The sequence below is a fragment of the Patiria miniata genome, unplaced genomic scaffold (assembly GCF_015706575.1).
Source record: "Patiria miniata isolate m_02_andy unplaced genomic scaffold, ASM1570657v1 HiC_scaffold_5, whole genome shotgun sequence".
Taxonomy (NCBI): domain Eukaryota; kingdom Metazoa; phylum Echinodermata; class Asteroidea; order Valvatida; family Asterinidae; genus Patiria; species Patiria miniata.
In genome coordinates, this window is record NW_024037072.1 from 3,384,077 (window position 1) to 3,400,745 (window position 16,669).

At 45.3% G+C, this 16,669-nt stretch overlaps 1 protein-coding gene across 1 annotated transcript in view; it reads left to right on the forward strand.

Moving 5' to 3' along the window:
• The first annotated feature begins 1,987 nt into the window (after nucleotides 1-1,987).
• Nucleotides 1,988-16,669, forward strand: part of LOC119740815 (vacuolar protein sorting-associated protein 8 homolog) — a 48,423-nt gene continuing 33,741 nt past the window's right edge. The window contains exons 1-8 of the mRNA XM_038216252.1: nucleotides 1,988-2,092; nucleotides 2,773-2,841; nucleotides 3,319-3,431; nucleotides 5,612-5,705; nucleotides 6,716-6,803; nucleotides 7,353-7,477; nucleotides 8,297-8,383; nucleotides 8,982-9,100. Of these exons, the coding sequence (XP_038072180.1) occupies nucleotides 1,988-2,092; nucleotides 2,773-2,841; nucleotides 3,319-3,431; nucleotides 5,612-5,705; nucleotides 6,716-6,803; nucleotides 7,353-7,477; nucleotides 8,297-8,383; nucleotides 8,982-9,100 (800 nt within the window). The remainder of the gene's footprint in view (nucleotides 2,093-2,772; nucleotides 2,842-3,318; nucleotides 3,432-5,611; nucleotides 5,706-6,715; nucleotides 6,804-7,352; nucleotides 7,478-8,296; nucleotides 8,384-8,981; nucleotides 9,101-16,669) is intronic.

A 16,669-nucleotide genomic window follows, 5' to 3' on the forward strand; every position in this document is an offset into this window, starting at 1 on the left:
ACACGGTTGGAAATAAAGTTAGCACTGGGGACGAGGTTGGGGCTGGAGCTTATTTTTCACGTAACCCAGCAGCGTAGGCAGGTCCCGCGGGGGGTACGGACGGTACAAGCGAAATGATAGTATGCGCATGCGTACAATTAGTGCATGTACCGTACCCCCGGCCCGCGGCGCGCGCGCTCCGAGCGAACCGAAAATCATCGCTCGATCATATGCGTGCACGTTTCAAGTGTCAGGTTGGCTCAGTGCGGAAAAGGCGCATATTTTTCATCATTTTAGCCAAAAAAAACCGACAAAATCCAGCGATGTTTGTTCTGCGCATATTTTATGAGTATGTCGATTATGAGTATTGGAAAATCTCGGTAACGGTCGTCAAATTCAAAATTGTACATGACGCAGCAAAAAGTTCGCCCGTACGATCCGAATATATTTGATGCACAAAATCGTCGTTGAATTTCAAGTTTTCTGAATGAAAACAATGATTATTCATTATCAACTCATTTTAAAAAAAAATTAATAAGCAATTACCAGTTATTTAAACCTATATTATATACTCGGAAATACTCAGGCGCTATCTGACTGTCGACGAAACGACTTCGGCAAACTTCGGAAATTTTTCGGAAAAAGGAGGAATTCCTCCCGTTTTAGTCACGTGACGTAAATTGTAATACATTGTATTACCGGAGGCTACCGGACCTAAGATTCATCAGGAATAGTCAGAATCTTTTGGTCTGGGAACCAGAATTAACTAGTTGTTTTTGCCGGCTGCGCTGGCTGTTGGCGCATGACGTCACGCGGATGCGTAACACCCTATGACTGTTTCATGCACTATCGGTTGCGGTTCCAGTACCGCAGCTGTGATTGCGAGTGGTAAACCTCATATTTTCTTCTACACTGTTTGGTACACTTTGTCTCGAAGTTTAACTTAAGTTTAATGTTGTACAACCGCAAAATGCTATTTTAGTACGATTTTTCTCAGGACGAGTATCACGTGATTCATAGCTGCCCTAGATCTGAAACCAAAATAGTTCATAGGAAGCCTCTAGTCCTCAATAACTGACCATCAAACATAATTCGGACATGTTGCATTTTAGGTACACTTTTTCCTGAAATCCGCATTAAATTTATAAAATAAAGTTAATTTGGCGGTAAAGGCGCATTTTGTTATGCCATTGTCACGTGACAGATACACCCCACACACCTGAAACCAAAATAGAGAGTGAGCGGGCTACCACTCTATAAGATGTCATCGGCGATTTGACTTTTTCTCTTACACTGTTTGGTACACTTTGTCTCAAAGTTAGGCATAATGTTATTTAACCGCAAACTGCTATTTTTTAGTACGAATTTTCCAAGGCCGAGCATCACGTGACTCATAGCTGCCCTAGATCTGAAACCAAAATAATTGATAGGAATATAAGCCTCTATATTCCTCAATAACTGACCATCAAGCATAATTCAGTCATGTTGCATTTTCGGTATACTTTTTCATGAAATCCGCACTAAATATAAAATAAATGTAAATTTGGCGGTGAAAGCCCATTTTGTTAAGCCTTTGTCACGTGACAGATACGACCCACACACCTGAAACCAAAATAGAGTGTAGGTGGGCCTTCACTCTATAAGATGACATCGGCGATTTGACTTTTTCTCCTACACTGTTTGGTACACTTTGTACAATTTCCGCAAAATGCTATTTTAGTACGATTTTTCTCAAGACGAGTATCACGTGATTCATAATTGCCCTAGATCTGAAACCAAAATAATTTATAGGAAGCCATGAGTCCTAAATATCTGACCATCAAGCATAATACTGACGTCCTTCATTTTCGGTACACTCCTCGATGAAATCCGCATTAAATATATAAAAATTTATCACATCAATAATGTTGGTTATTGGCCTCCGTACTTTATGAATACGCGGCTGATACACGGCTGAATACGCGGCTGTGGTATCTGGCCGAATACGCGGCCAGGTTCACTCTGGTAAATGGCCGAGACTACTGCGGACAGTAAAAACGGGTCCGATAGGACCTCGGCTTCCATGGAGAATTTCACGAACTTAGAGGTGGATTTGTCCCTCGACGACATAACGGTAATGATTCTGAGTTATACATTGTGCAATAGAGTGTAAAATACAATTTTATATACTGCTTTATATAGTAAATTTGCTTCACCTACATTGACTGCACGTGATAGCCCCACCATAGGCGTTTGTGCAGTAGCATACAGATACAGATACAGATACTCCATTAGTCATTACTTAGGAAATTTGGAGGAAAAATTCCCATTGGAGGTGACAGAGCGCCCTCAATGTAGGAAGAGGTCTTGTTAATGTTATGTTATCTAGTTTCATTTGAGTTGTAAGTAAAGATTCCCATATCTGGCCATCACTTGAGCATGTTAAGCGCTCCGTCACTTGTCACCCTGTGCACAAACCCTATGAGACTGGTCTGAAGATTTTTGGCGATCGTGAAGTGTAGGGCCCCTGTTTTGTTTTGATCAAATTTTTGAGTCAAAAAAGTTTTGTATTGCTCAAAAATCCCCTTTACAATCAAAAGCAGACTTTTCTCAATTCTAATGACACCCATTTTGCAATTTTGAACAGATTCTTGGGGTAGAAATCACGATTTTCCTGCGCGGTTTGTGCCTGCGATTCAGCACGCCGTGCGTGCTCACGCTAGCCTGTCACACTGTGTTAACAATAAGAATTAATATCCTATACATTGCCATGTTGATATTAATTATGACCTCTTGATATTTTATATTGCACAGATTGATGATGATGAGTTTGATATCCCAGAATTGGAAACAGCCCCGACGTTGGATAGCATTCTAAATGAGGTAATTTATTGCCGTTATTAATGTGAACTTCATTTTACATTTTTTGCATGTTTTCTCTAAACATTTTGTACAAAGTTCAACATACAGTGATCCTTTATATCTTCATATTTTAAACTTTGACTTTTGTGGTTATTTTTCCAAAACCATCAAAATCTCAAAATCATATGAGAAAAATAATGCCAGGATCAAAATGGAAGGTCTCACTTAATACTGTGAAAAATATGAATTTCAAGTCATTCTAATTGAAAATTAGATTGAAGAAACTTTTTTCTCTGAATGGTTAGCTTATTTTCCTTTAAATAGTTTGCATTCATGAATTGTTTTACTGATGAAACAAATGTGACTTAAACTCTTTTTCTTAAAGATTGAAAGGCTAACTTATTATATGCATATGTACACATTAGTTTCTATGACTCTTCATATGGAGTGACTTTTTTATTTAAAAAAAATGCCGTTTTTGTTCCCCCTCATGTTTAGAATGATGAGCCTTTTGATGTGGATGCTCCATCAATGAGTCTCTTCAGCCAAGCATCTGATGCCACAGCGCCTGTGTCTGAACCCAACACGCCTAGCAAATCTCCACACAAATTGTAAGAAATTGATCTTTTTGAGAAGAGACTTATATCGAGAGCGAACCAAAAAACTGATACTTGATGTTTCTGTTTCATTATCATCTGACAGGGTTTGCACAAGTAAGATTTGAGGCTTTGCATGGTGGAGAAACTAAATAATGAAAGGTTTGCGGAAACACCATGTGCGAATAATTTCTCAACTAAGGGAATGGTTCTGAAAAGAACCAGAGGTATAAACTTGATGTTCCTGTCAGTATGCTCTGACCGTCTTCAGGAGAGTGCCTAAACTCTAAGAAAGTAAACACTTAAGTAGCAAAAGGGAAATCGGTGAAGTGTGAAGTTGCATCCTGTGTGGATGCCAAGTAGCTGGGATCCTAGAGCAAGCTTGGTGTGCCCAATAAAGTGGAACAGTTGGGTTGCAGTCTCAGTAGAGGAAGGACCTAGGGTATAGGAGACCCATCAGTCTAAGGTGGTAGCTGAGGACCTAGGGTATAGGAGACCCATCAGTCTAAGATGGTAGCTGAGGGCCTAGGGTATAGGAGACCCATCAGCCTAAGGTGAAGGTTAAGGACCTAGGGTATAGGAGACCCATCAGTCTAAGGTGATAGCTGAGGACCTAGGGTATAGGAGACCCATCAGTCTGAAGGAGTGGGAGCCAGATGTCGTTGAGGTGAAACCCAATGTCTTGCGGAACTGTGTTGTGCTTGCAGATCTCGATGGCTTCCCGTATGCGTCTTGGATGCCAGAACTGGATCTGGTTCTTTTCAGAACCATGCTCTGAGTTGAGAAATTATTCGCACATGGTGTTTCCGCAAACCTTTCATTATTTAGGGTTTGCATAGTCATGGAAAAAAATTCGTTCAATATTGGAATTTCAAGCTATCATGAAAAGTCATCAGAACCATGCTCTGAGTTGAGAAATTATTCGCACATGGTGTTTCCGCAAACCTTTCATTATTTAGGGTTTGCATAGTCATGGAAAAAAATTCGTTCAATATTGGAATTTCAAGCTATCATGAAAAGTCATGGAATTTTGTTATTTTATAAGGAGTCATTAAATGTTGATATTCTAAGGAAAAAAATCATGGTTAAGTCACGGAATCCTGCAAAAGTCACATGTGATGATGCCAGTGTTGGAGCAAAGGCTTTGACCCTGAAGGCCAAGGCTTTGACCCTCAAGCCTTAAGGCTAAGGCCAAGGCTTAACCCTCAAGGCCAAGGCCCTGTTTTATAAAATGACCACTAATATAGAACTAATTATAGTCACATGACACATCATCACGAATCGCTCATTAAGAAGAACAACTTGTCTTTAATTGCAATAAAAATGTTCACATACAATATTTTATGACTGCATTGTATCTATTAAAGTATAAGTTCAGGTCTTCATGAATATGGTTTAACTAAAACAAAATAATGATTTACTTCTATATTGACGCACAATTCTCCCGAGTGTAACAAAAGGGGGATCCATGAAACTATAAAAGTGAAAGTGTGCCCAACACAAATCTATAGGGTGTTTCCCTCCTCCATGGTAAAATTTCAAACAGATTTATCTGGAAAATGCACAAATCTATGGGCCTTGAAGAGCCTTGACTCAAAATTGCAAGGCACTGATCCCTCAAGGCCAAGGCCAAGGCTTTTGTCCTCAAGCCTTGAGGCCAAGGCCAAGGCCCTAAAGTCCAGCCTTAAGGCAGCCTTAAGGTCAAAGCCCAGCATCAAGGCACTACATCACTGGATGATGCTTGGTATTTGGCTGTGGCAGTTGTCCGGTTTGCATTTCAGTTTATTACTCGTCCTCCTTATTATTGCATACCCCTCTATACTTGTTGCATGTTCAGTGCACCATTGTGATTCTTTGGTGTTGCTCAGTGGTCTTGTGTCAAATTTGAAAGCTGAAAGGTAGTGGTGTCCCTTGTCTCAGTGTGATGACTGGCCAGTGAATTGTAAAAAGGCTCCTCAGATGCCAAAAACAGCATGGAAGTTGGTCATGGAAAGCCTTAATTTTTTTCCATGGAAAAAGTCGTGGAATTTCATTGAATGATTTCTGTGGGAACCCTGATAACTATATTTTAACTTCTGCTTTTGGCATCAATGCAGCATGCGGTGGAGGGGGACAGGGTAGGGAAAGTGAGGTACATGTAGATGGTAAGGTGCTTTCGATTGATAACGTTGTTCATCAAATATTTCGTCCTGCAGGAATAGAAAGAAGAGTGTCCAGTATCCAGTCCATGGCTCTATCATCCGCCATGTCGTGCTCAAAAAGATCTCCTCTCAGCTCATGTCTGCCTCAGTAAGTCAGAAAAATAATACTCAAGATCAGTTAGCTTTTTTGGTTGAGACCAATCTGGGCATGCTACTAATTCTATCACAAACATGTAGGCCCCCTTTCATAGCAAAAGTATTGTGCTAGCTATTGTTAAAGCTATAGTCCATCATTTGCAGCTATTCAAAAAGTAACTGATATAATTATTGTTGAAAAACATACTTAGTTGAAAGATAGTAAGGAGACCAAACTCCCTGTAAAATTATTCTTTCTGGCATGCTGTCTTTTTGAAGAAATCAACGAAAGAAGGCCTTTCCAATGATGCGTCTAAAGACGCACCTTTGGAAATTTCCTTTAGTAGTTCATTTTTTATTTGGCGAAGTGCGTGCAAGCGTTGACACGACGCACACGCGCGTGCGGTTGCATTAATTCATTGGATCAGTGCATGACATTGCGTAGCTGCAATCGGCTCAGTGAGAACATGTCTCGGACGCTGAATTCAGGCCCAATTCAAAATGTGATTTGGCAACTTTTGATTTGAAATGGAGATCCTAGAATGTTGTTTTTCTCGAAATCCTGAAGCTGAGCTGAAAGTTCATCAGGTTAGTTGTTCAGCACCCTTCTTTAGATTTTGAGCACGTTTGTTGCTTCGAACGAACAAAATGCACCAATTACAAATGATGGACTGTACCTTTAAGATAATCCACCACAGGGCGATTGCTTTGTACAATAGCATGCACAATGGTTTCTCCATTGAAGGGGGCCTCGTGAATGTACAGTGATCACATGCTCGGATTCTTCAATGCTAGTTCCGGAGATTTTCAGGAATGTATATTTTCAGTCTTGCACTTTAAGCTTCACATATGCTTGACTAATTTTGCATTAGATATATCTGGATTACTGGAAAATTTTAGAGCACAGGATTGGGCTGTCTTCAGCAAATGGATTTTCTCAATTAGAACAATCACATTTGATATGGACATAATCCAACCCAAATCCCTAGTTTTTACATTATATGATTTATTTTATTTTCATAGGATCGCGTACAAGCAGGTAGCCCAACAGCCATGGCCATCTCACAGTACATTGCTGTAGGGACATCACACGGTCTTATTCTTGTTTTCGGTAAGTCAAAAAAAAATCCTTGCAAAATTCTAACTTTGTGTGGCCATTTTTGTGTATGTATGCGATTCTTGCGCGTAAGTGAGTGTATCCTGTAGCGCTGCAGTTGTGACTTTGGCAATGCGACAGTAAATCTGATCAGTAGCTGCTCCAAATCTGCAGATTAAGTTAACGATACGATGCAACTTAATCTGCAGGGTGTCATGGGGGGGTGTCATGGCCTAGCGGTTAAGAGCACCGGACTCATGTTCTGGTGTCTCAGAGGCAACAGTGACGTGGGTTCGAGCCCGGGCGCAGACACTTGTGCCCTTAAGGAGAGCACTTAACCATTCTTGCCTCGTCCTTCAGATGGGACGCAAAGCCGTAGGTCCCGTGTGTAAGGCCTAACGCACATAAAAGAGCCCAGTAACGCTTATTGCTAAGAGAAGGGATTCGCCCCGGTGTTTCTGGCAGGAAGGATGTGTATGCATCGAGTTGGTGTGATGTTTCCCCCGGGATGCTTTGCCGACTATATGATACAGATACAGAAATGTTTTCATGTCTTTCTTTCAGATCCAGAACAGGTGTTAAAATGGTGTCTTGGTAGCACGGCGTTAGGAACGCAGTACGGAGCTGTGTCTGCGTTGGGCATAAACAACGACTGCTCTAGGCTTCTGGCCGGCTTTGCAAGGGGACAGGTAAATAGTATGGTAGTGATGTATCAGATCTGTGCACATACATAGACCCTTTGCATTCATCGGCCATCTGAGAGGTATTTGTGTTAGTTTATTTCAGTGACAGTGCAAGCATTCATGTGTATCCCTTCGGAAGTAAAGCACAAATCTCAATTTATGACTAAACTGTAATGTGGTGGCAAACATGTGCACAGTCCAAGCACAGGGGTGATGCCTCCCTGGTAACCCATCCACCAACGAGACCGGTCAACCAGTTAATTGTAAGAAGATATTTTAAAGGTATAGTCCATCATTTGTAATTTGTGCATTTTGTTCGTTTGAAGCAACAACAGTGCTCAATAGCTGAAGAAGGATGCTGAACAACCAATCTGATGAAGTTTCGGCTTAGCTTCAGCTGCATTTTTTGACAAAAACAACATTCTAGGATCTCGATTTCAAATCAAAAGTTGCTGAATCATGTTTTGAATTGGGCCTGAATCCAGCGTCCCAGACACGTTGTCACTAGCCGATTGCAGCTACGCGATGGCTCGCACTGATGCGACGAATTATAGCAACCGCGCACGTGTGTGTCGTGCCAATTCTTGCACGCGCTTCGCCGAATAACAAAACGAACTACTAATTTAGCACCGTTGGAAAGGCCTTCTTTTGTTGATTTCTTCAAAATGACAGCTTGCCATAAAGAATAATTTCACAGGGAGTTTAGTCTCCTTACTTTCTTTCAGCCAAGTATGTTTTTCAGCAATAATTATGCCAGTGACTTGTTGGATTGCTGCAAATGATTGACTCTGGCTTTAAATTTATTGGTATTTTTGTGTACTTTAGATCACCATGTGGGATCTGACCAATGGTAAACTGTTACGAACCATCACAGATGCCCACCCACCAGGCTCAGCAGTGCTGCACATACAGGTAAGACTACAAATTTAAAGTTGTAGCCACCGCCCTGATATCAAGTACGCTGGTGATGGCTTATTTCTGTGAGATCTCAATGGATAGAGTTTCGGTCAACACTTTAGGATGCACAAAGAAAGGATGGGCATTTATCCTCCTATTCTAGCTGACAAAAATCGAACACATTCATCTCATTAGTCAAAATCAATCAAGAGACCGGGTTTAACAGTTAGGAATCCTATACCTCAAGATTAAAACTTCAGCAGTTTTGTTTCAGTTCTGTAATTAGCCCTCAACAGTGAGGGTGCGCTCGTGTGTCCTATCCTTCACCCTTAACCATCCCAGATACTCAATATCCAGCATCTACTCACCCTAAAAAAGGACCCGAACAACGCGAATTGTGTTGTCACACAAAGTGGTTGCACTACATACAAATTTGCAAAAGTTTAACATTGTAACTCCAGTCAATTTCGCCATGTAAGTTTTATGATGTGAACATTTGCATTAAGTACGAACCAACATTTAAAGAAATATTGCCTTTAGAGGTGTAGACCCATTCACATGTTCATTTGTTGTAATGGCTGTATTGCCTTGATCTCAACTGTTTTAATTTTAGTTCAGTGACGATCCTACCATGGCTATATGCAGCGACAGTGGCGGGTCTGTCTTTGAGATGAGTTTCAAGCGAGTCATGGGCATGAGGACCTGTGAATCCAGATGTCTCTTCTCTGGCAGGTATGAGGAAGTATGTTGGTGTGGTAGATTTCAGCCAGGTGGATTCAGATATACTCAAAGGATCACTGACATTTCATATTTTGTTTATTTCTCAGGAAAACAGCTCTGTCCCCCGACAAAGTCTGTTCAATACTTATAGGTATCATTTACTTCTAAATAGCAGGAATTCAAATGGAATACTGTATATTCACCCTGTGCTTACTGTCAGAGTTGTAGCCTAGTTTACCGCAAGTCAAGTTACAAATCAATCCCGAATCCAGTCAAATCACAAATGAGGCCAGTATATGTAAATAGTGTAACGAAATATTGCTTCGCGCACTGGGCTTCCGTAGCTGCTGAGCGCTGGTGCGCGGGCTGCGTTCCGTGCGGCAGTGCACGTCGCTGGTGCTCTGCGTGCAGTGTATTTAAGCGCGCTGCACGTGCGTCGCGGGCGTCTTTCCGCTGCTTGCTCTTGCTCCGTGCGGACGAAAGCAAGTACGCTCTGTCGTTGCTCGCTGGCTGTTGGATTGGTGGGATTAGGCTGTACCCCGTGAACCCTAGTTGCGGGGTGAGTAGCTGCGTCTTGGGCTTATCGGTCCCGATGTCTATTGTAGTATACCCGATTGGTGATTGTTTGTGATTCTTAATTATAAAGTCCCCAAGAGATAATCATCATTGGTGTACGAATCAACCCTGTAATTAGCGCCTATATAGGAACCTGTGTATTACTTTGAATAAATCAACCAGTTCAAGTATATAAGCCTGGTGTGGTGCATAATCGTTGACGTGTCTACCCTTGTGTGGTGAGCGTGTGTGCGTGGTGTGCAGACCTAGGCGCCTGGAGGTAGACTTCCCCCAAACGAGTCCGCCCCTCAGGCCTCTGCGGTTACCGCTCGTCGTGGAGGCCGAAGCCCATTAATTAGTCAGCGGCAGACGCCGCCTGGTAAAGTCCGCTACAAATTGGTGTCAGAAGTGGGATAGGCGTTGGGTTTACTTCACCTGCATAGGACACATTTTACTTCACCTGCATAGGACACAATCATTTCACCTGTATAGGACACACAATGTTACTTCACCTGCATAGGACAAATTAAATCAATCGCCTGTTAAGGACCTACATTAGACACTAGCGAGTTATGGAACAACAGCAGCAGCAGCAGAGGGCGGAAGGACCACTGACGGCGTCGCTGGATGAGAGGCGACGGGCTGAGGGGTTGGAGATTAGCCAACGGTCCCTTGAAGAGAGACGGCAGTTGGAGAAGTTGTATGCGCAGCTCCACTCAGAGTTAGACCAACTACGGGTGCAGTTAGGTGAAATAGATGTCAAGAGGCCACGAGTACCGGAAGGGACGATGGAGTTTGAATCACCACCTTCGAGAGGAAGGTATAATGATGATTATACCGGAAGGGCCTCGACGCTGGCGAACTATGGAGACACGGGGAGCAGTTCATCACCTACACCTGTGCCAAGGAGCAGGCCGACACCTAAGCCGAGAACAAGTCGTCGTGTACCTTCATTGGTGATGATGGCGCCAGTTAATTCACCAGTTTCATCATCTACAGCGATGGGCGCAGTAATTGATGTCGACGGAGTAGGCGGTGAAGACATCATGAACATTGGTTCGTCGATGGAGAGGAGTCCTTCCTTGCAGCTAACAGGAAGAACGACTGACCAATTAGAGAAGCCTTCAGTTAGAAAAGATTTGAAGCGTGAAGGGAGACACGAGGGAAATCAGGGGAAAGATGAGAGCCGTACGACTACGACAATTCGCCGCCCAAATATTGTGCCGGATAGATACAACGGGAAAACCTCATGGAGAGATTTTTTGCACCACTTTGAGGCTTGCAAACTTGCTAATCAATGGGATGACAAACAGGCGAAAGTTTTCTTAGCTGCCAGTCTGCAGGGGACAGCCGTAAAGGTGCTGAGTAACGGACCGACTGGTGAAGAAATGACGTATGAAGACATGAAAGACAGACTAGAAAGGAGATTTGGTCCGGGGCAGTTGTCCGAAAATCATCTAATGGAACTTCGTTGTAGGCGGCAAGGCCCGAGAGAAACCTTAAGGGAACTTGGTCAGGCGATAAGGGAGCTAGCTACACTAGCCTATCCGGAGATTGCAGACGAGGGGAAAGACCGCCTAGCGAGAGGCCATTTTTCCGATGCAATTGAGGACCAAGCCATACGGGAGGGGATTTTTCGGGCGAGGCCAAATACGCTCGATGAGGCAATCAGAGCGGCCATGGCGACGGAGAGTTTCTTGAAAATAGAGGAACAACGGAGTGGTCATAGACAGAAACACGCTCGAGTTCTCGGTGGGGAGACAGACACGCTGCAGCATGGACTGGAGGGGATTGCCGATGATATTTACCGGAGAACAGCTCAGGCCATACAAGAGGCGCAAGTCGAAACAAGAGCTTGGGTGACAAACCAGCTTGCAAAGGCAACATCTACGGACGGACTACGGAAGGAGAAACAAGACGAAGACAGTAACACCTATCATAGACGGCGATTTATGGCGGACATAGTGTGCTACAGGTGTGGTAGAAACGGGCACTTCGCACGAAATTGCAGAGCCACTGCGGAAGAGGGGAAGAAGTCGGGAAACGGGCTGCAGCCGACCCAGAGGCCCGAGGGAAAGCTGCCTGGAGACGAGGGCCAAAACAACAAGACGCACGACCAGTAACAGGCGAGCGCGCAGACAAAAACACAAGATTGCCAAAGGCGAGCGCAAAGGGAGGCATGTATGTTCCTGCAGTGATACGGGGGCAGCATGCGAAACTGCTGATAGACACCGGAGCCACGGACACATTCCTTTCATCCGCATTGTATTATAAAATCTCACCCGAACGAAGACCCCACCTTCAAGCAGATGGAACTCACATTAAGAATGCTGATGGTTCAGTTATAGCGACACTGGGCAGCGCCTGGATGGAGGTGCAGGTAGGAAAGACTACACACGCTGTATATGCAACATTTGGAGCCTGTCCGACCATGGATGGCATTTTGGGCATGGATTTTTTGCTACCGACGTGCGGAACACTTAACTTCAGAACACTAGAACTATCCGTCAATGGCGAGCGGGTGCAGTGTAGTGATGGAATGGGGTCAGCTTTTTGTGCAAGAATCGTCATTGGACGGACTACAAGGGTGCCTGCTGGACACGAAGCAATTTTGCAAGGGCACGTAACTGGAAAGGTGCAGGTTAACGGCATTGGAGTAATCGAACCGGCTGACCGGAATGATATTTCCGACAGGGGAATGCTTGTAGCACGGACAGTGGTGACTGCAGAACAGGGTGTTCTGCCGATCCGTGTGTTTAACCCGGGTAGGCGTGAATGCGTAGTCCGTAGAGGGACTATGGCTGGCTACCTTACGCCTGTAGAGGTGGACGAGATAGAGGAGACACAAGGTGCACATTCTCAAGCGGCTGGATCACAAGACGTTCCTGATCACCTTGCAGATTTATTTAGCAGATGCAAGCAGGGAGTGGACCAAAAATACCACAACGACATTGCTAAGTTATTGCAGAAAAACCAAGATGTGTTCTCCAGAGGCGATGAGGACATTGGTAGGACAGACTGTGTCAAGCATCACATTGAAACGGGCGATGCAGCGCCTGTGAAGCAAAGACCGAGAAGATATTCGCCAAAAGAACAAGATGAGATAACACGTCAAGTGCAGAAGTTGCTTGCTGGTGGACAGATAGAACAATCAGACAGTCCATGGGCATCCAATGTCGTGCTTGTAAACAAGAAAGACGGGACAAAGAGATTCTGTATTGACTATCGCCGCCTGAACTCATTGACAATAAAGGACGCATACCCAATACCGCGTATCGATGATACACTAGACACCTTGGCAGGGGCCAAGTGGTTTTCCACGTTGGATCTCGCTGCGGGGTATTGGCAGGTAGAGCTGGACGACGAGGCCAAGAAGAAATCAGCATTTGTGGTCCGCGGTGGTCTGTACTGCTGGCGGGTCATGCCATTCGGCCTCTGCAATGCCCCCTCCACATTTGAGAGGTTAATGGAGCGGGTTTTGGCGGGCCTCCAATGGGACATGCTCCTAGTGTATCTCGATGACGTAATCATCTTTGCCAAGACTGTAGAAGAAGAGCTAAGACGCCTTGAGGTGGTCTTTCAACGCCTTCGTGGCGCGGGTTTGAAACTTAAGCCAAAAAAGTGTGAGTTGTTCAAGCAGCAGGTGTTGTACCTAGGGCATGTCGTATCAAGCGAGGGCGTTGCTACGGATCCAGAGAAGATACGGGTAGTACGCGACTGGCCGACTCCAACAACTGTAACCGAGGTGCAAAGTTTCATAGGATTGGCGTCATATTATAGGCGTTTCGTAAAGGGATTCGCCGACATAGCCCGACCCCTGCATCGCTTGACGGAGAAAGGAAGGCAGTTTATGTGGGACGACGATTGTGAAACATCGTTTCAACGGCTCAAGGGACTGCTCCAAGCGGCACCTATATTGGCTAACCCTGAAGAAGATTACATCCTTGATACAGACGCCAGCAACGTAGGCATAGGTGCTGTTCTTTCTCAGTTGGTGGATGGACAGGAAAGAGTCATTGCCTATGGAAGCAGGGCCCTGAGCAAACCAGAGAAGAACTATTGCGTTACACGCAAAGAGCTTTTGGCAGTTGTGGTCTTTTTGAAGCAGTATAGGCCTTACATTTACGGACAGAAAATCACCATAAGAACTGACCACGGGGCACTCCGGTGGATACTCAACTTCCGTGATCCACTGGGCCAAATAGCACGTTGGCTACAAGTACTCAGCGAGTACGATATCACCATAGTTCACAGGGCAGGACGTTCCCATGGAAACGCGGATGGTCTCTCGCGCCGGCCGTGTCCACAGTGTGGTATGGATGACAGAGATATAACAGCAAAGACCTATCCAGGCGACGTGAACCAAAGAGGAGACGAGACAAAACCCGTGGAAGAACCTACAGTACGAATTGTGACAATAGAACCAACAGTAGCACACGAATCGTGGAGACGGGAACAGGAGGACGATCAAACACTTGGTTGGATCCTAAGGGCGAAGGCTGCTGCCACACCTAGACCAGAGTGGTCAGAGATTACATCAAGTTCGCCTTCAGTGAAGTCGTATTGGCTGCGGTGGGACCAGATAGAAATTAGAAAAGGACTCTTGTGTAAGAGGTGGGAGTCGGATGATGGCGGGCAGATAAGATACCAGGTTATTGTGCCAAAACCACATCGACAGGAGGTAGTGGACGAACTTCATGGGGGACTGACAGGAGGACACCTTGGTCAGAAGAAAACACTGGCAAAGGTGCGCCAAAGATTTTTTTGGTCTGGGATGAATGCCGATGTTAGGTCCTTTGTCAGGCAGTGCGACACCTGCGCCTCAAAGAAGTCGCCTACTAAACGTCGAAGAGCCCCACTGCAACAGTACGTAGTTGGTGCCCCAATGCAGCGTGTGGCACTGGACATCCTTGGACCTCTTCCAGAAACTGAACGTGGCAACAAATATGTGTTAGTCGTTGGCGACTACTTTAGCAAATGGATAGAAGCGTATCCAGTGCCTGACGAGAGAGCAGTGACTGTGGCTCAGAAGTTAGTTATGGAATTTGTGTGTAGGTTCGGAGTCCCCGTCGAGCTACATTCAGACCAGGGAAGGAACTTTGAATCCCAGGTGTTTGGAGAGATGTGCAAGGTTCTGGGGATTAAAAAGACGCGTACGACACCATACAACCCAAAATCGGATGGGATGATAGAGCGCTTCAACCGGACCTTGCTCAGTATGGTTGCTGTGATGATAGAACCCCATCGACGTCAACGCGATTGGGACGAGAAGGTGGCACTTGCAACGTTCGCCTACCGGGCAACACCACACGAATCTACGGGGGAAACACCTAACATGCTAATGTTAGGCCGAGAGGTGCTCTTGCCTCTAGACTTGACCACTAGGGTTTCCTCAGACAAGGATGAGGGAGATGTCAGAAGCGATTATGCTTACGACTTAAGGGAAGGAATGCGATTTGCGCACGAAAAGGCTAGGGAGCACCTAAAAAACAGTGCAAGGCGGCAGAAGAAATACTACGACCACAAGACAAGTTCAACGACGCTAAGGACCGGGCAGTTTGTTTGGTTACACAACCCGAGTAAGAAAAAAGGCCTGTCACCTAAGTTGCAACGGAGGTGGGAGGGACCTTACCTTATTTTGAAGAAGCTATCGGAGGTCACTTTCAGAATTCAGAGGAACCGACGGGGCAAGAAGAAAGTTGTTCATTTCGACCGACTAAAGCCCTATGAAGGTCGCCCACTCGTGTCTTGGGATGGGACAGAACCACATGGAACACCTCCTCAACTACAGAGACAAGAAGGAGAATCAGAGATAGTAGAAGAGGAAAACGCTGAGGCGTTAGAAGAAACTGTATATGAGGAAGTAGAAGCGGAAGAAGCTAGGGAGCTTAGTGAACCAGGGCAAGAAATACCAGAAACCCTAGATGTACAAGAAGAAAGCCAAAGAGAGACTCTTGAACCTGTAGCCGGGAGAAGAAATCCACTTAGGAATCGCCGTAAACCACAACGTTACTTGTAACATCACACATAGAAAGAGGGACCTACGTAGGGTTAATCCAGGGAATCACCTCCTCTGAGGCGTGGATGTGTGAGGAGAGAGTGAATGAGTTGTGAAAAGTAGACACCCTAAAGGTTTAAGATAGCAGTGAGGACTAACCGTAATTTCATTCTGTAATTTGTCGACAGAGTCATCATCATGAGAAACTCACCGCCGAAGAAGACACCAAGGGACCTTGATGAAGCAGCGACAGTGGAGTGCCCCACCTGCCATGATGTGTTTCTGCACAAGCGCAGTTTGGAGCGACACATCAAGGTGGAGCATGGCCCGCAAGAATATTATTGGTGTGGGCAATGTGAGCACAGAAACAACAGACGGGATAACCTACGGGCCCACTATCGCGACTGTCACCCATCGGCACAGAGAGAAGTAAGCCAGATTAGAGCTGAGACGTACGAATCCAGAGAGCGTGCTAGGCGCTCTAACATCGAAGAGTCAGGCCACCGCTCTCATGAGGACCACCCTACCACAGCCGAGAGGGATAATGAAGCCAGACGCAAGGCAGAGACAAAGTCAGGCTCTTCTGGACGGGGCAGTGACCACCCGGACGCCGGTAACAACGAGAGAAAGCGTAGCCGAGCGACTGATGCCGGAGACAAGCCATCAAAGAAGCGCCTTCGAGGTGAAAGTGCCCCAGCAACAGTGTCAAGAGCACCAAATGAACGCCAGGTTGAGGAGAAGCGACCGGCCACAAGGGCGCGCAGGGTGAAGGCTCCTTCCACGATCTCTCGTGCCCCCGACGACGAGGCGATGGAGCTCTCCAGCTCTGAGAAAGCAAAGGAGAAAGCTGAGTCACCTACACAGGTGGTGGTATCTGTAGCAGCAGGAAACACCTCAGGAGGTGATTTGTTGGGCACAGACGTGCCACAAGCGGCCACAGAGGTCGAGATACCCACAACTGCAGCGGATGGTGAGGATGAGAGTGTACCGGAGATAATGGTGTCTGCATCACCGAGTATGTGGGAGAA